The following is a 19,528-nucleotide window of genomic DNA, read 5'->3' on the forward strand; positions in this document are numbered from 1 at the left end:
TATTTGGTGGGGGGATGGTCTTTGTTCCTCTCTGCAGGGGTAGTTCCCCAATACATGTCTTGGGATAAATGGAAAACAAATCAGGAGCAGTCAATAAGCTCTGTCGGATTTTTCCTTATTAATTTGCTACGTGTTTCAAGGATAAAAACATCCTCTTCCTCAGGCATAAAGACCAATTCTAAAGATGGGAAACAGTATGAACCTTGGATACTGAGGTGACCACCCAAAATGGCATCAGTATTGTATATAATAGGTTGAACCCCATTGCAGATTTTCGTCTGAGGACCTGGAGCACTCCCTTATGCATCTGTGCTGTGATGTCAACATTATTTAGATTTTATTTTGCATTTTATTTATTTATTTTACTTATTTTTTTAAGACTGTTGTATAATTCAGATTTTTATTTCGTTTCACGCCCTTTTAGTTCTATTAAAGGCATTGTCTCACAAGCTCAACTAAGTAGCTACTGTGAGGAGCTGGCCACAAACTAAAGACTATTGTAGTTTTTCCAGCATGGAGCACTGGTTACGTCAATCATATTGTTGTGTTTTCTTAGAGATTTGCATGCATGTCAGTTTAAGGTTACTTGTTTGTACACAATCGGAAGGGGGAAGGGGTTGGAACAATGTGTACCTTAAGGCCACGTCTCACTAAGCAACATCGCTAGCAACATCGCTGCTGAGGCACGACTTTTGTGACGTAGCAGCGATGTTGCTAGTGATGTCGCTGTGTGTGACATCCAGCAACAACCTGGCCCCTGCTGTGAGGTCGCTGGTTGTTGCTGAATGTCCTGGTTCATTTTTTAGTTGTTGCTCTCCCGCTGTGAAGCACACATCGCTGTGTGTGACAGCGAGAGAGCAACAACTGAATGTGCAGGCAGCAGGGAGCACTCTCACACTGCCAGTGCCGGCTCCCTGCTCTCTGCACACATAGCCGGCTCCCTGCTCTCTGCACATATAGCTGGAGTACACATCGGGTAATTAACCCGATGTGTATTGTGGCTAGGAGTGCAGGGAACAGGGAGCCGGCACTCGCAGTGTGAGAGCGGCGGACGCTGGTAACAAAGGTAAATATTGGGTAACTAAGGGAAGGGCTTCTTGGTTACCCGATGTTTACCGTGGTTACCAGCGTCCGCAGAAGCCGGCTCCCTGCTGCCTGCACACGTAGCAGAGTACACATTGGGTAATTAACCCGATGTGTACTGTGGCTAGGTGTGCAGGGAGACAGCGCTAAGCGGTGTGCACTGGTAACCAAGGTAAATATCGGGTTGGTTACCCGATATTTACCTTAGTTACCAAGCGCAGCATGCTTCCACGCGTCGCTGCTGGCTGGGGGCTGGTCACTGGTTGCTGGTGAGATCTGCCTGTGTGACAGCTCACCAGCAACCCGTGTAGCGACGCTCCAGCGATCCCTGCCAGCTCAGGTTGCTGGTGGGATCGCTGGAGCGTCGCTTAGTGTGACGGTACCTTTAGTTGACCTCCATGGACTCTAATGTCTAACGTTATCAGGCCTACAGTACTATTCATTGTGTTGTATTTGGATGGGGATTGGTCTTTGTTCCTCTCTTCAGGGGGAGTTCCCCAATATACATCTTTTTAGATGGCTTCTGGAACCTTCTGCTTACTTTGAGTTTATGTAAGAAATATTTAAGGGGATGTGATATGGTCACCTTATCACAGGAGAGGTGGAAGAGTGAGCCACTTGCTTAGTTAGTGAGTTGATGCTGTGACGTGGAGGAGCAAGGATCAGTTACTGTAGCCAGGTCCTGGTGGCCATGGATAGACAATAGAGATTGGAGCTGGATACACGTGCTACGGTCATGACATCTGTCGTCTAGATTGGTGGAACTATCATAAGGGCTGTTGTTGCCGGCTGGAGCTGGATACACGCTTCACCGTCATGATATCCATCGTCTAGAGGACAATAAGGACTGTAGTTGCCGTAAGACCGTGTACGGATGAAATAAATATAGTTGCATCATTAACCTGCCTAAGTGATTAATACAATCCATAACCTCAGATCTTCATAGTACCCATAGGATCACAGGAACCAGGGTCCATAGAGAATGGAGAATTGGTTAAGCTTGCTCGCTGCCTTTCCACTCAAAGGGTTGTTCCCACCAGAAAATTTTGGTGAAACTGTTACTAGTGTCTCAAATTTTTTGTGTACAAAAATTTGCAACTTTAGATGTTTTTTTTCCAATCATCTTTTCAAATAGTGGATGGAGTTTAGTGAGAGGGAGTGTAATGTAGAATTGCCTAAGAATTTTTTTTAAAATTTAGGCCACATTGCAGTAGAAATAGCCTGCAGTCCATGAGCGAAGAACATTTCTGTCTCTGGTTTACGGGCATCTGAAAGATGCACCAAATTCTTTAAGAGGTACATGCCTCATGGGTCATCGTACTCAAGTGGACTCTTCATCAAGATTCTACTACGGTAAACGACATTCTTGATGAATCGGATGGGATTGATGGAGCTCTTCCAGCTCCAAACCACAGGTCAAAGATTGCAGAAACCCCATGCCAGAGCATCATATGAGCTCCTTGCTCTCCGATAGTCCATCATAGAGCTCCTAGTACATCTATTGTCTATCCATGGACATGATGGCCCCCTAGATTAGTCCTAATCTAAAAAAAATCAAAAATAGTTTTTACGGTTGTGCACACTTTATGTTTGGTATGTCTGTCCTTGATGGATGAAGTCCAACATTCACCTACCTTTCACTGTGCTTGACTGCAAATTTTTCATCATATATTTATTCCTTATCATTTTTTATATTTTTCAGACAGACAAGAGAGCAAGAAACCCCGCCGGACTTCTTCTACTTCTCAGATTATGAGAGACATAACTCTGAGATCGCGGCTTTTCATTTGGACAGGTGAGACTGATACAATATAAGATACGGAATTTTATATAGGGATATACAAACTTCTTGTCATCCAGAGACTTGTCTGACGCAATCTTCCTGCATCGTGTCGGCAGGAGACATTAGGTGACATTATGTATTAGCTGGTGCTGTCTTGTATTGTCAACTATTCACGATGGAGCTGTGCAGTAGATTCCTTCACACTGTGTCCATACTCACAAACATACGTCCACACAGAGAGCATCTAAATTGCTATCTTTGTTTTCCAATGTAAAATTTTAACTAATGGCAGTATTGTAGTTACTGTACCCTTTAGCACCTGTTACTTGCCATAGGTACGTAATATATTTTTACTCCTGTTCCCCTGAATCTGATGTTTCTACTTGGTTTTCCACCTCTGCATTACTGAGATATGACCCTGTTTAGGCTCAGCTGGTGAGATAGATCCTCCAAGCCCAAGGTCCAGTTCGGCACATGGGCCGCGGATATGGGTACAAAAGGCAGCTTAGGAAAATGGGAAATGTGTAAAAGAGGTACTGGAAACCACAGGCAGACAGAAGGCTATTAGCAGAGGTACTGGAAGCCAGGAAGCAGGTAGCAGAGGTCCTGAAAGCTTCAGGCAGACAGGAAGCAGAGGTCCTGGAATCTGCAGGCAGACAGGACGCAAGTAGTAGAGGTACTGGAAACTGCAGGCAGACAAGCCAGTAGCACAAGTACTGAAAGCCAGGAAGCAGGTAGCAGAGCTACTGGAAGCCTCAGGCAGACAGGATTCTATTTGCAGAGGTACTGGAAGCCAGGAAGCAGGTAGCAGAGCTACTGGAAGCTGCAGACAGACAGGAAGCAGAAGTACTGGAAGCCGCAGGCAGACACTCCAGTAGCAGAAGTACTGAAAGCCAGGAAGCAGGTAGCAAAGGTCCTAAAAGCCACAGGCATACAGGAGGCTGGTAGCTGAGGTACTGGAAGCCGGAAGCAGGTATCAGATGTAGTGGAAGCTGCAGGCAGACAGGAATCCATTAGCAGAGGTGCTGGAAGCCAGGAAGCAGGTAGCAGAGGTACTGGAAGCTGCAGGCAGACAGGAGGCCAGTAGCAAGAGGCACTGGAAACAGGTGGCAGAGGTATTGAAAGCCGCAAAGAAAACCAGGGGAAGGAAAACCCCCCCATTAAAATATAACTTTTACTAATGACATTAAAAGGTCAAAGTGACCAACAACACACAACTAGGTAGTGTGCAGAAAATATTGTATTATAACAATAGCAAGGTGGGAAAAATTAATCAACTGGCCCTAAGTAGGCCCTCAAATTTCTATCCCTACGTAGCAATGGAGAGTATGACATCTTATTGTTGTGGCGCCCCCATTCACTGACGGGAATACCTAGATTTCCCTATTACACCCTACACTATACAAAACAACACCAAGTGTACTAAAAATGTAAAAATGACCCTATAACTAATAGTAATGGGCAAAAAGAAATAAACGCTTATCTGATAACAATGTCCACAGGCGAAACAGGTAACAAAGGTATTGAAAGCTGCAGGCAGGAGGCATGAGGCCAGTAGCAGAGGTACTGGAAGCTGGGAAGCAGGTAGCAACTAGAACCAAAGGCAAACAGGACTAAAGGCCGCTTTACACGCTGCGATATCAGTACCGATATCGCTAGCGTGGGTACCCGCCCCCATCTGTTGTACGACATGAGCAAATCGCTGCCCGTGCTGCACAACATCGCCCAGACCCGTCACACTACTTACCTGTCTGGCGACGTCGCTGTGACCGGCGAACCGCCTCCTTTCTAAGGGGGCGGTTCGTTCAGCGTCACAGTGACGTCACAGCTGCGTCACTGAACCGCCGCCCAATAGAAGCGGAGGGGTGGAGATGAGCAGGACGAACATCCCGCCCACCTCCTTCCTTCCGCATAGCGGCCGGGAGGCAGGTAGGAGAGCTTCCTCGTTCCTGCGGTGTCACACGGAGCGATGTGTTCTACCGCAGGAACGAGGAACAACTTTGTTACTGCTGCAGTAACGATTTTTAAAAATTGTCCGCCTTGTCACCGATGAGCGATTTTGCACGTTTTTGCGACGATGCAAAATCGCTCATAGGTGTCACACGCAATGGCATCGCTAATGCGGCCGGATGTGCGTCACCAATTCCGTGACCCAACGAGTTCGCATTAGCGATGTCGTAGCGTGTAAAGCCCCCTTTAGTTAAAAGCTCAATATCAAGATACAGGTGTGTGTCTTAGTGAACCTTATATCGGTCCAATTAGATGATCACATGAGAACACGCTGGGCGTCCTGCAAAGCCCGATATAGAGCACAACAGAGGTGAGTGGACCAGGGTGATGGGGGCAAAGCCCGAATCCGGGACAGGTGTGTAATAGGCCCGTTAATCCCTGTATGTACATCTAGTTTCTTAAGTCAATTGGGTGTGATCGTCAAGAAGACGCCCATAGAAGAGTGTTGAGGACGACACCCTCTTGAATAAAAAGACTATATATATATATATATATATATATATATATATTTATATATATATATATATATACGGAAGAGGGGCCATATCTCAGGAATTGAGAGGCGCAAAACCAAAATAGAAACAACATCGGATTCGGGAGAACATCTGCATTTAGGCTAGGTAATAAAATTACATATTTATTTACAAGTCACAGTATCCAGCCTTTTTTTTTAGACAGAGAGCCAATTCGTTATTACATCTTTGGCTTTTTGTTATCTTTGATTTGCACCAAAGTCTATTTTTAATTTGTACCTTTTGAAGTGTAATTTATGTATTCACCTATCTCAGATTTTTTTATTTTTGCGTTCACCATTGTGAGCAGGGCTTTGGGTTTCGAAAAATTTTCAGCTACGGTAATTCCTCAGTTAGGAGTTGCAAACATTGTTCACCAATGTGCTCCAGTTCCTCCATGTAGTGATCTAATGTTTGGCTGAAAATTTTAGCTCAAATTTTACGACACTTTGACGGATTGTGCAACTTTTTGTTCTAAAAAGGTACACGGCTTTTGCGCTAAATTCACAAACTACGTGTCCCATTTTGAAGAATTTGGCACAAAAATGTCAACGAGTACTCCATGGTGGTTAAAAAATTAAAGGAAAATGATGAGTAGTTTTTATATGTTTCTACATTTTTGCTTGTATCTAAAGAGTATAAAAATTAATAAAACCCTTCCGCTAAATAAGTTTTACCATCCAATCCACTTCTACATCCTCCTAAATCATAACTAGGAATCATAAACCCATAACAAGCGAGACAACAGGCGATTCTGCGCTGAGCGATGTCAATGATTTACAGACTGCGCGGCGTAGAATGGACACATTAAATACGGCCGCGCCGAGCCAAACACAAGCAGATGGAGCTTCCTCATCCAGCGCTCGGTAGGCTCCTACTTAAAGGAGACCAGATGATAATCTTGTCCATGTAATCTGAAATCAGACGTCAGCCGACACAGATACATGGATAATTGCAGTAGTATATTAGCCGAGCCATGAAATGCTAATTAGGGCACCATATGCAGATGAACAGGAGACTGGCAATGAGCTATTAATATTACAAGGATATGTTTGTGGTCCGAGCGTATATCTGTATCCCTGTGTAATCTCATGTACTGAATATGATGAAATGTTTAGGATTGATCGAATAAATGAAATTATTGCCTATTGAAAGGAGATTTTTTTAGCAAAGACCAGTTTAGTCTGTAATGTAGGATCTGGGCTCCTCGGGGGCCTTGACTTTGGTGGGATGGTCACATAGAAAAATTAAGATGGTTCCTTGTGAAATAAGGCCGTTTCTACTAAGATACTCTCTCATGGATTCAAGGGGGCACATATCATTGGTGCAACATGTGCAGTAAAAGACATAAGGGGCCTCTTTCACCCCAAAGCAGGTGGAATTGTGCATTTTGATGAGCTATTGGACTGCAAAGGGCCCACATATTGTTCCTGCACAGGGGCCCTTTTCTGTCACTGCATGGATTTATCTGCACCTTGGTAAATGTAGTTTGTCCCAACCTTTAAAGGGACAGGTTAAGATCCCCCAACCCCCTCCTAATATGTATGTTCCAATCTTAAGACCCATTTTGGGAGGGACAGTTCCACACTAGTAACATACCCCATATCTGTTACATAATAAGGGCCAGAAGAACTGAGCGTAGAGGGTGTTATCCTGACTCTGAAAAGAATTAACCAATGGTTAGCTTCACTATCTTTACTTGCCTCATCCTTCCCCTGCAGAACCTTGGGAGATCCTCCTATTGTTTACTTGCCTCATCCTTCCCCTGTAGAACCTTGGGAGATCCTCCTATTCTTTACTTGCCTTATCCTTCCCCTGCAGAACCTTGGGAGATCCTCCTATTCTTTACTTGCCTCATCCTTCCCCTGCAGAACCTTGGGAGATCCTCACTGTCTTTACTTGCCTCATCCTTCCCCTGCAAAACCTTGGGAGATCCTCCTATTCTTTATTTGCCTCATCCTTCCCCTGCAGAACCTTGGGAGATCCTCCTATTCTTTACCTGCCTCATCCTTCCTCTGCAGAACCTTGGGAGATCCTCCTATTCTTTACTTGCCTCATCTTTCCCCTGCAGAACCTTGGGAGATCCTCCTATTCTTTACTTGCCTTATCCTTCCCCTGCAGAACCTCGGGAGATCCTCCTATTCTTTACTTGCCTCAACCTTCCCCTGCAGAACCTGGGGAGATCTTCACTGTCTTTATTTACCTCATCCTTCCCCTGCAGAACCTCTGGAAATCTTCACTGCCTTTTTTTGTAAGTGAAAAGCAAGTGATATCAAATTTGGAAGTTATCCACTGGATACGGGATAACTTCATTATCATGAGTAGAGATGACAAATCTGAATTGTAAAATTTGAAGTTTATACCGAACACCAGGTATCCGGGTCTCGGACTCGAACATGGACTTAAAAAAACCTCTGTGTCCAAATCTAGAGATCGAGTACTGTTTGTATGCTAATAAAGTTTGTTGAAAGGCTACAACGCAGCCAATCAACAAGCTTTATTGGAAGTTGCTTGCACACTGTTGTGAAAAATACAGATAAATAAAATGTTTTGGCTACTGTCTGTTTTTGGTAACCAGCAAAGGTAAAACAGACAGTTGGGGGCTGCAACCTTCACCCGTCAGCTTTACCTTGGCTAGTTATCAAAATAGAGGGAAACCCACACTGTTTTTAAAATTATTTATTTAAATAATTTAAAAAAAAATGGCAGAGGGTCCCCCTTGTTTTTGATAATTAGCAAAGGTAAAGCAGACAGCTGGGGGCTGCTACTATCAAGGTGGGAAGGGCCATGGTTATTTGGTCCTTACCAGCCTGAAAATACCACCCTGCAGCCACCTCAGAATTGGCACATCCAATAGCTATACCAACTCTGGCCCTTTGTCCAGTTCTTCTTGATTTGGTCTTGTGCTGTGGCAATCAGGGTAATACTTGTGGGGATGATGTCAGTTCTGTAATGTCAGCTGGCATCAACCCCAGGGGTTAGTAATGGAGAGGTATTTGTCAGACACCCCCATTACTAACCCGGCAAGTGTAGAGTTTAAAAAAAAAACACAGAGACAGGAGAAAAAAAGTTTATTTCAATAAAGACTTCCCCACACTCCCTTGTTCACCAATTTATTAATTCAAGATAAATCATGGAAGTTCCAAAGTATTCCAAAGAGTAATGTCCCACAACGTCCATCGATTGCTATGGAGCTGCGTTCTGAATGACGCTCTATAGATCACTCCCTTTCAGCAGCAGCCCTGAATTTCTTATGAGTGGTGATGTCACTGAGTTAATGACATCACTGCTCGCGAGAAATTCACCGTGGGGCACTACTCATTGGTTTACATCAGAACTTCCAGGATTTATTTTGAAGTAATAAATTGGTGAAAGAGGGCATGTGGGGGAGTGTTTATTCATACAAATTTTTTTTTACTGTATGTGTGTTCTTTTTTTTAACGCTATGCTTGCTGGGTTAGTAATGGGAGTGTCTGATAGACGCCCCTCCATAGCTAACCCCTGGGCTTGATGCCAGCTGACATTACACAGCTGACATCAACTCCACAAGAATTACCCCGATTACCACAGCACCAGGACAATCAGTAAGAGCTCAGTAAAGCATCAGAATTAACGCATCTTATGTGATGAGACACTTTTTGGGCAGCTGTGAGCTGCTATTTGTAGGCCAGGAAGGGCCAAATAACCATGGGCCTTCCCCTAATGGTAATTCCAGCCCTCAGCTGTCTGCTTTACCTTGGCTGGTTATAAAATAAAAAATAAAATAAATCTTTATTTTTATATAGCGCTAACATATTCCGCAGCGCTTCACATACATCAGGAATGCTGTCCCCATTGGGGCTCACTATCTAAATTCCCTATCTGTATGTCTTTGGAGTCTGGGAGGAAACCAGAGTACCCGGAGGAAACTGATGCAAACACGGGGAGAACATACAAACTCCTTGCAGATGTTGTTCTTGGTGGGATTCGAACCCAGGACCCCAGCGCTGCAAGGATGCAGTGCTAACCACTAAGCCACCTTGCCGGTTATCAAAAAGAGGGGGACCCCATGTCGTTTTTTTATAATGATTTATTTAAATGATTGAAAAAAAAAAATGGCATGGGATCACCTCTATTTTTGACAACCAGCCAAGTTAAAGCTGACAGCTGAGGGTTGCAGCCTTAAGTTGTCTGTTTTACCTACGCCATTTTTTTCTTTACTGTTCACAGCAGCAGATAGGGAACTTCCGCATGCAATAAAGCTTATTAATTGGCTGCGGCCTTTCAACAAACTTTATTAACATGAACATTACCCGAACACGGACACATGCTTTTTTTTTTAAGGTCCACGGTAGCGTCTGAGACTTAGACACCCGGTGTTCGGTATGAACCCCAAACTTTATAGTTTGGATTTGCTCATTCCTTACGGCAACTTCAAAAGTTAGAAATGTTATCATTAAAATTAAAGCAAAGGTTACTCTTTCAAGACCAGAAGAACAAGGTTCCTACATGCGCCCTTCTACTGTAGACTAGACTAGAATACTTCATAGCCTGCTGAGATATATATATATCTTTTATTATTTTTCTATTATTATATATTATTATATATTATTATTTTTATTATTATTATTATTATTATTTTAATATTATTATTATTTATTATTTTTTATTATTATTTTATTATTTTTTATTATATATTATTATTTTTCTATTATTTTTCTATTATTATTTTATTATTTTTTTTAAGAAAATGGTAGAGGACAGAATATATTATAAAATTCTATTATTAGATGTAAACCAGATTTAGCATTAGACTTTAAAGAACTTTCTTGAGTTTTCATTCCGTCCTCTCCTGGCTCGTGAAATCTGCCGTTATTTGCCGTCTCCTTATCTGTTTGTGATTAAGCTGTGGCTGTAGTTCTTAAAGGATTAGACGTCCCTTGATACAAGCCATCAACTTTTATGTCCTTGAAATTGTGACATTGTCAGTGTTGGAGAAAAGCCTTCAGAATAATGGCCCGTGGTCATTTCCAGCTATAAACGTTCTGCGTTTACTCTTAATACAATATATTAAGCTTTCATATTGCTCCTTGCAGGATTCTGGATTTCCGCCGTGTTCCACCTGTCGCTGGTAGATTGGTGAACATGACCAAAGAAATAAGAGATGTCACAAGGGATAAGAAACTGTGGAGGACGTTTTTCATTTCTCCAGGTAACGGGAGCTTCATGTGTGACTGATGTGATTAATACATTGGATTTTACTTGTGGATTTTACAACTTGAGTGTTTAGGAAGGATATAAAACTTGTCCCCTTGGAGGATGAAATTGTTACCTTGAATGATATGGATCATCTGTACCTTTAGGACAACCTTTCCCCAATGACTGCCCTCCTCCACATAGCTATTGTCGTATAGGAAACGTTGCCATGTGGGAAAATAGTATTTCATGTGCAGCCGTTGCTATTTGCAGCTGATACTCTAGCTAATAAAGATGAATGTCGGGAACCAGAGCTCTTAAGCTGACCCTCAAGCAAGGGGGCTCAATGCTATCCTTAACCTCAGGGATACTCCTAATGGTGGTGCGGCCTGAGTCTCCTTCCTAGCCCTGCTCCTGCTCCTCCTAATATCACAGAGAGAGAAGGGACAGGAGTGTGTTGAAAACCACAGATTAAGACAGACAAGGGTAAACCAAACTCTGTCACATAGCACACAGACACAAAGGTAAAGACAAAAAGAGATTCAGGGGGAAAAACAAGACCAGAAAGGAAGTACAAAACAAGGAACATAAGGATTAGGGATGATCGAATACTTCAATTATTCAGCTTCGCGAATATTTTCCGAAAACCTCGCCACTATTCTCGAATATTCGATGCGCAATATAAGTCTATGGGACACCCGAATAACAACTATTCAGAACTATTCGGGCTTCCCATAGACTTACATTGCGCATCAAATCGTCGAATAGTGCCGAGGTATTCGGAAAATATTCGCAAAGCCAAATAATCAAAGTATTCGATCATCTCTAATAAGGATGTGTCCAAGCAGCTAAAAAGTTAAGAAATACAGCAGGACTCTTCATCAAAGAAAGCTGACATCCCCAAAAGAAAGCAGACACCCCACTCCCCAAAAAAAAAAAAAATTACACTCACAAGACCCCAACAATTGGAGTTGACAAGTGCCAATGGTAGATGGGCTCTCACAAACAGATCTGCGTCGCTGTCAGGTTCCAGATGCATTGCACTGCAGCTCTCACAAACAGAATGGATACCAGTATCACTGCACGCCAGTGATACCACTTCCAGTCACCAGGGGGAGCCACCTGTTGTAGAACGCATGGGATCCTGACAGTGACGCAGATTTGTATGTGAGAGCCCATTCACTTGCCAACTCTAATTTTTGAAGATCTGGTAATTGCGATTCTTTTAGGGGTGTCTGCTTTCTTTTGGGGGTAAACTTAGCAGTACGTAGAGAATAATAAATGTAAGCCGGTAATTTAAACGTTTGTAAACATGGTCTATACCCACCACTATAGGACGGGTTCTGCACCAGGAGAAGAGCAGATCAGATAAGAAAATGTGCGTCTGAGCCAGTAATCGGATGAACACAAAATGTTGATGTTCCAGAATGTGATGACAGGATTATATTAGAATAAATGTGGATTGTTGTTGATGGGAAAATATAAGACATCCCCTGAATATAAGCCAGAGCAACGAATAATATAAGACCCTGTCTTATTTTTGGGAAAACCCAGTAGGAGGTGCACAAAGCAGATTGAGAATTTGGATTAGGCTAGGTTCACACTTCCGTTGTTTTGCTTCCGTCAGGTCCGTTGTTGCGATGCAATGACGGATCCGTCATTTTTGAGATGTCAACTGACACAACGGATGTGTCATTTCACAGGATTCCGTTCATAGGAATCCTGTAAAAAAACTGATCCGTCGCGTCCGTTACATCCGTTCTGCATCAGTTCTTTGACGGATCCGTCGTGATCTGTTTGTGTTTGGGACAGCCCACTGGGTGTGCCAAACATGCTGGGCATGCTCAGTAGAGCATGACGGAATCCAGCACCATAGACATTCATTGTAGCTTGTGACGGATGGTGACACACACCTGCGGAGTCCGTTTTTTTGCCGCTCCAAAAAAAGTTACATTCAGCGTTGCTCCCGCCTGACGGTCTGTCACTAAACGACTGATCCGTTTGCAGAGGATGTAACGCAGGGCTGTCAATCACAATCCGTCGCTAATAGAAGTCTATGGGGGAAAACTGGATTCCTGCAAAATATTTAGCAGGATACCGTAATTCCTCAAGGCGACGGATTGTGACTGATGCAAAACAACGGAAGTGTGAACCTAGACTAAGGGGTACTTTGCACACTACGACATCGCAAGCCGATGGTAGCGATGCCGAGCGCGATAGTCCCCACCCCCGTCGCAGCTGCGATATCTTGTGATAGCTGCCATAGCGAACATTATCGCTACGGGAGCTGCACACGCACATACCTGCCTTCGACATCGCACTGGCCGGCGACTCGCCTCCTTCCTAAGGGGCCGGGTCGTGCGGCATCACAGCGACGTCACACGGCAGGTGGCCAATAGAAGTGGAGGGGCGGAGATGAGCGGGACGTAAACACCCCGCCCCCCTCCTTCCTTCCTCATTGCAGCCAGGACGCAGGTAAGGAGATGTTCCTCGCTCCTGCGGCTTCAGACACAGCGATGTGTGCTGCCGCAGGAACAAGGAACAACATCGTAACATCAGTCCTTCTCCTGTAGTGTCGTTATGGAAATGGCCGACACTACACCGATCATACAATTTCGACACTTTTGCGCTCGTTAATCGTAGTAAAAACGATTCACATACTCCGATGTCGACAACGACGCCGGATGTGCGTCACTTTCGATTTGACCCCACTGACATCGCAGCTGCGATGTTGAAGTGTGCAAAGTACCCCTTAAAGTCCTTGCATGTCCTACATGGTTTTGCGAATATGGCTGCTTTAACTGAGCCCTTTAAACTGGAAAAGCAAGGACAAAGCATGTGCAGTTCCGCTTCTAAGTGTGATAAATACTGCAGGAGGCTGTTTATGCCGGGTAATATTGGGCAGAGGAATATTTCTTCCATTTATCACGGCTACTCAGTTGGGAGCGGCTTTTACTCCAGGGACGCGAGAGCCGCGTTTGCAGGTCAGAGCCTCTCGCTATTGTCTTTCTGAAGGAGCGGGCTAATAGCATTTTCTCCCCTTGAGTAATGATTGAAGATGTTACAGTATTCGTGAAGCACTTTCCTGAGCCCAGGCACTGATTCTTGAACGCACATCCTCTAATAACATGTAATGCGTTTGCCAAGCAGTTGTTAATTATGCCGGCATTAGCATGCAGCCGACCGTTCTCACCCTCCCCGGGAGCTTCCTTATTTATTGGGCCTGAAATCTGCTCTATCTGGAAATCTAGCAGGACCCGGATCTGATGGGCTGTTAGAGGACGCCGTCCATAAGACGTGGACACATACTAATATGACAAAGGCTATGAATCATAGGTTCATAAATAATGTAAAGCACATGTTGGGCCGGTGTCATCATCTTGGCATCAAGACTTAGAAATGCATTACGTCAGTCAGGGGGGTCTGACTAAGGGTTTAGAGGACAGGTCTATAATTGGACATGGATGAAGCTTTACTGCTTCATTGTATTCCTCAATATCTGTTTAAAGGTAATTCATCCTCCGTAAAATGACTATTTCTTTTTATTAGGTTTTAATCATACATGTGATTTGCAGTTTCATAGTCTTAAGCCTGCTTTACACGGGGCGACCGATTGTACGATTTCACAATCGATCATACCCGCCCCCGTCACATGCACATACCTGCTGAGTGACCTCGCTGTGGGCGGCGAACGTCCACTTCCTGAATGGGGAGGAACATCCGGCATCACAGAGACGTCACAAAGCCGCCGCCCAATAGAAGCGGAAGGGCGGAGATGAGCGGGATGTAAACATCCCGCCCACCTCCTTCCTTCCGCAGAGCCGGCAGGAGCCGTGGGACGCAGGTAAGCAGAGTTCATCGCTCCCATGGTGTCACACGGAGCGACGTGTACTGCCACAGGAACGATGAACAACCGGCACAAGTAAAAATAAACGATATTATGAAACTGAGCGACGAGTACATGACTCATGATTTGTGAGCGATACTGCGTCGCTCAGAGGTTTCACACGAGACGACGTCGTGTATGATGCCGGATGTACGTCATGAAAACCGTGACCCCGACGATGCATCGCACGATCCGTCGTCTCGTGTAAAGCACCCTTTAAGGTTTAAACAAGCCACAAGTCCATCAATCTTAAGGGTGCTTTACACGCTGCGACATCACTAACGATATATCATTGGGGTCACGTCGTTAGTGATGCACATCCGGAGCCGGTAGCGACATCGCAGCGTGTGACACCAAGGAGCGACGATCAACGAGCGTAAAAACGTTCAAAACCGTTGATCATTGACACGTCGCTCCTTTCCTTAATATCGTTGCTGCTGCAGGTACGATGTTGTTCGTCGTTCCTGCGGCAGCACACATCGCTACGTGTGACACCACAGGAGTGACAAACATCTCCTACCTGCGTCCCTTAAAAAGGAGGCGGGTCGCCGGCCAGAGCGACGTCACAGGGCAGGTGAGTGCATGTGAAGCTGCCGTAGCGATAATGTTCGCTACGGCAGCAATCACAAGATATCGCTGCTGCGACGGGGGCAGGGACTATCGCGCTCGGCATCGCAAGCATCGGCTTGCGATGTCGTAGTGTGCAAAGTACCCCTTAAGGTTGAAACAAGCCACAAGTTCATCAATCTTAAAAGTGCTTTACACACTGCGACATCGCTAACGATGTATCGTTGGAGTCACGTCGTTAGTGACGCACATCCGGCACTGGTAGCGACATCGCAGCGTGTGACACCACGGAGCGACGATCAACGAGCACAAAAACATTCAAAATCGTTGCTCGTTGACACGTTGCTCCTTTCCTTAATATCGTTGCTGCTGCAGATACGATGTTGTTCGTCGTTCCTGCGGCAGCACACATCGCTATGTGTGACACCGCAGGAACGATGAACATGTCCTTACCTGCATCCACCGGAAATGCAAAAGGAAGGAGGTGGGCGGGATGTTACGTCCCGCTCATCTCCGCCCCTCCGCTTCTATTGGACGGCTGCCGTGTGACGTCGCACGAACCGCCCCCTTAAAAAGGAGGCGGGTCGCCGGCCAGAGCGACGTCACAGGGAAGGTAAGTCCATGTGACGGGTGTTAGCGATAATGTTCGCTACGGCAGCGATCACAACATATCGCACCAACGACGGGGGCGGCTACTATCCGACTCCACATACGGTAATCAGACTCGTTCCCTGGATCAACAGCCATCACAGAATCTAGTGCACATGAGATATTATTACATCTTTCAAGAACGCCATCCAGACCCTTCTTGAAGTTGTTTCGTGAATCGACCATTACAACATCATGTGGCAGAGAGCTCTATAATCTCACTGCTCTTACATTTAAAAATCCATAGTCTCAGTGCCTTGTGAAACAGTGCCTTGCGAAAGTATTCACCCCCTGGGAATTGTTTTTGTGTTTTGCTACCTCACAGACTGGAATGTCACTTTTTTATGAGGGTTTGCATTATTAGTTTATGTAAAGAACATGCCTACAACTGTGAACATATGGTTTTCATGTTATTGTGAAGTAAACAACAAGTAGGACAAAATTACTGATAACTTCAGTGTTCATAACTATTCACCCCCCCTAAAGTCAGAGCTTTGTTCAGTTTCCTTTTAAAGCAGCAAGCCACTTTGGATAAGTCTCTCTGAGCTTTCCACATCTTGCCACTGCCACTTGCCATCCTGCCTTTCCTCAAGGCAAGATTGCTCTAGCTCCTTCCAGTTAGATGGTTTCCTCTGGTGACCAGTGATCTTAATGATCTTAGTGATCTGATGTAATAGTTATCTGGTGATAATGATCTTAGTGATCTGTCTTAGTGACAGGTTTTGTTCAGGAATATACCTGTATTTCGCACCATCCATCTTCCCCTTGATTCGGACCATTTTCCCTGTCCCTGCTGCCAAAAACCATCCCCACAGCATGATGCTGCCACCACCGTGTCTCACTGTGGGGATGGTATTCTTTGGGTGATAAGCTGTGTTGGTTTGGTGCCAGACATAAGTGTTTACCTTGGTGGCCAAAAAGTTCAGTTTTGGTCTCATCTGACCACAGCACCTTCCTCCATACATTTGAGGAGTCTACCACATGTCTTTTGGCTACCACATGTATTTTGGCAAAATCAAAATGATCCTTCCAAATTTTTTGTGCAAGTAAAGGCTTTTTTTTATGGATGGCCACTCTGCCATAAAGGCCAGCACTATGGAGTGTACAGCTTATTGTGGTCGCATGGACAGATAATCCAGTCTCTGCTTGGAAACTTTGCAGCTCCTTCAGGGTTACCTTTGGTCTCTGTGCTGCCTCTCTGATTAATGCCCTCCTTGCCCAGGTTGAGAGTTTTGGTGGGCGGCCCTCTCTTGACAGGTTTGTTGTGGTACCATGTTCATTCCATTCGATGATAATGGATTTGATGGGACTCTGGGGGATCATCAGTAGCGATGATCAAATACCTCAAATATTCGGCTTTGCGAATATTCGACGAATAACTCACCGCTATACGAATATTCAATGCGCAATGTAAGTCTATGGGAAACCCGAATAGTTGTTATTCGGGTGTCACATAGACTTACATTGCGCATCGAATATTCACGAATTGTCGAATAGCAGCAACCTATTCGGAAAATATTCGCGAAGCCGAATATTTGAGGTATTCGATCATCCCTAATCATCAGAGATTTAGATATTTTTATAGAACCCAACCCTGACTTGAACTTTACACTTCTCAAGAACTTTGTCTCTGACTTGTTTGGGGATCTCCTTGGTCTACATGGTGTTGTTTGGAGATTTCATTGGTCTTTGTGGTGTTGTTTGGAGATCTCCTTGGTTTTCATTGTATTGTTTGGAGATCTCCTTGGTCTTCATGTTGTTGTTTGGGGATCTCCTTGGTCTTCATGGTGTTGTTTGAAGATCTCCTTGGTCTTCATGTTGTTGTTTGGGGATCTCCTTGGTCTTCATGGTGTTGTTTGAAGATCTCCTTGGTCTTCATGTTGTTTGGAGATCTCCTTAGTGTTTATGTTGTTTTTTGGAGATTTCCTTGGTCTTCATGTTGTTGTTTGGAGATCTCCTTGGTCTTCATGTTGTTGTTTGGGGATCTCCTTGGTCTTCATGGTGTTGTTTGAAGATCTCCTTGGTCTTCATGTTGTTTGGAGATCTCCTTAGTCTTCATGTTGTTGTTTGGAGATCTCTTTGGTCTTCATGTTGTTGTTTGGAGATCTCCTTGGTCTTCATGGTGTTTTTTGGAGATCTCTTTAGTCTTCATGGTGTTGTTTGGAGGTCTCCTTGGTCTTCATGGTGTTGTTTGCAGAGCTCCTTGGTCTTCATGGTGTTGTTTGGAGAGCTCCTTGGTCTTCATGGTGTTGTTTGGAGATCTCCTTGGTTTTCATGGTGTTGTTTGGAGATCTCCTCGGTCTTCATGGTGGTGTTTGGAAAGTTCTTTGGTCTTCATGGTGTTGTTTGGAGAGGTTCTTGTTTTTCATCCTGTTGTTTGGTTAGTGGGGCCTCTTACTTAATGGTGTGGAAGCCTCTGTGGCCTTTCAGAAGAGGTGTGTATATACTGACAGACCCTAGGACACTTAGATTGCCCACAGGTGGACTTCCTTTCACTAAGCATGTGACTGATAAAGGCATTTGCTTACACCAGAAACTTTTAAAAGCTTCATAGCAAAAGGAGTGAATACATATGCACATGGCAATTTTTAGTTATTTGATCCCATAAATTTAATTTGTGCCTATACTTCCCCAATTTTGACAATTTAGTGCTGATGTATTAATCACAAATCGGATTACAGAAATATTTAAACACAGGTTGTAATGTAACAAAATAGGTAAAAAGCCAAAGGGGGTGAATACATTTGCAAAACACTGTATCATCATTAGCATATATAGCATCTAATTGCAGAAGTAACAGGTTTGATTATTTAAAAGTCATTTTCATCTACCCTGTTAGGAAATTCTAATAGAGGACAACTCCCTAGTACTTTAGTGAAGAGAATATATCTCGTTCTGTAGGAACCAGGACTTATGAGTTACAATTAAAACCCATTGGTTTGAAAGGAAACCAATGAAAGAAAACGGTGTAATTCCTCACTTCTCCTGCGGGGGCGCTGCAGATAAACTCATCACTTGCAGTCAGATTCCAAGACAGATCGTATCTGAACAATTTAGCTCTTGAATGTTACAGACCACAGGTTATGATAAGAAAGAGTCACATAATTGGTGTTTCTTAGCACAAGATACAATCACATGTATATTTTATCTATGCCAGAGCGCAAAAATACAAAGGCCGTCAGAATCTGAGGAAACGCCCTCCGCCTGTGTATGAATGCGCGGCTTATGCTCCAGTGAGCTTTCACGCAATGACCTTTTATTTAATCAGTCAGTACGAGATCTGCTAAATGCCTTCATTGTGTCTTAAAGGGTCCATTTATCATATGATGATTGCATCTTCACTAATTCTAGATACGTCTGGATATTACAGATAGTGTTACATGTGATGCATGAAGGAGAGAAAAATGGGAGAGCATAAATATTAGTAAAGGATATATATATATATATATATATGTATGTGGAAGCCAAACCAATGTGAGATGACTGGGGTCCGATGCCTGTCCGAGGAACAAAGGAGCTCGGGGGCCCATTCACTTAAATTGACAAAGCTACAGTACCGCACATGGCCACAAGGATATGCGGCAATCAACAATGAATGAGCTGCTGCTCAAGGGCCAGGACAGTCCCCTTTAAAACCCCCTTCAGGACCGGGTATTTTTTTCATTTTTGCACTTTAATTTTATTTTCCCCTTCCCAGAGCCATAACTTTTTTTTATTTTTCCAACTATATAGCCATGTGAAGGCCTGTTTTTTGCGGGATGGGTTGTACTTTTGAATGACACCATTCAGTTTAGCATATGAGTTGTACTTTTGAATGACACCATTCATTTTATCATATGAGTTGTACTTTTGAATGACACCATT

At 44.0% G+C, this 19,528-nt stretch overlaps 1 protein-coding gene across 1 annotated transcript in view; it reads left to right on the forward strand.

Annotated features, from left to right (window-relative positions):
* FAM20C (FAM20C golgi associated secretory pathway kinase) overlaps positions 1-19,528 on the forward strand; it is a 271,348-nt gene that overhangs the window by 201,624 nt on the left and 50,196 nt on the right. Inside the window, exons 4-5 of the mRNA XM_075318057.1 lie at positions 2,786-2,878; positions 10,464-10,579. Of these exons, the coding sequence (XP_075174172.1) occupies positions 2,786-2,878; positions 10,464-10,579 (209 nt within the window). The remainder of the gene's footprint in view (positions 1-2,785; positions 2,879-10,463; positions 10,580-19,528) is intronic.

Source organism: Anomaloglossus baeobatrachus, chromosome 7 (genome assembly GCF_048569485.1).
Source record: "Anomaloglossus baeobatrachus isolate aAnoBae1 chromosome 7, aAnoBae1.hap1, whole genome shotgun sequence".
Taxonomy (NCBI): domain Eukaryota; kingdom Metazoa; phylum Chordata; class Amphibia; order Anura; family Aromobatidae; genus Anomaloglossus; species Anomaloglossus baeobatrachus.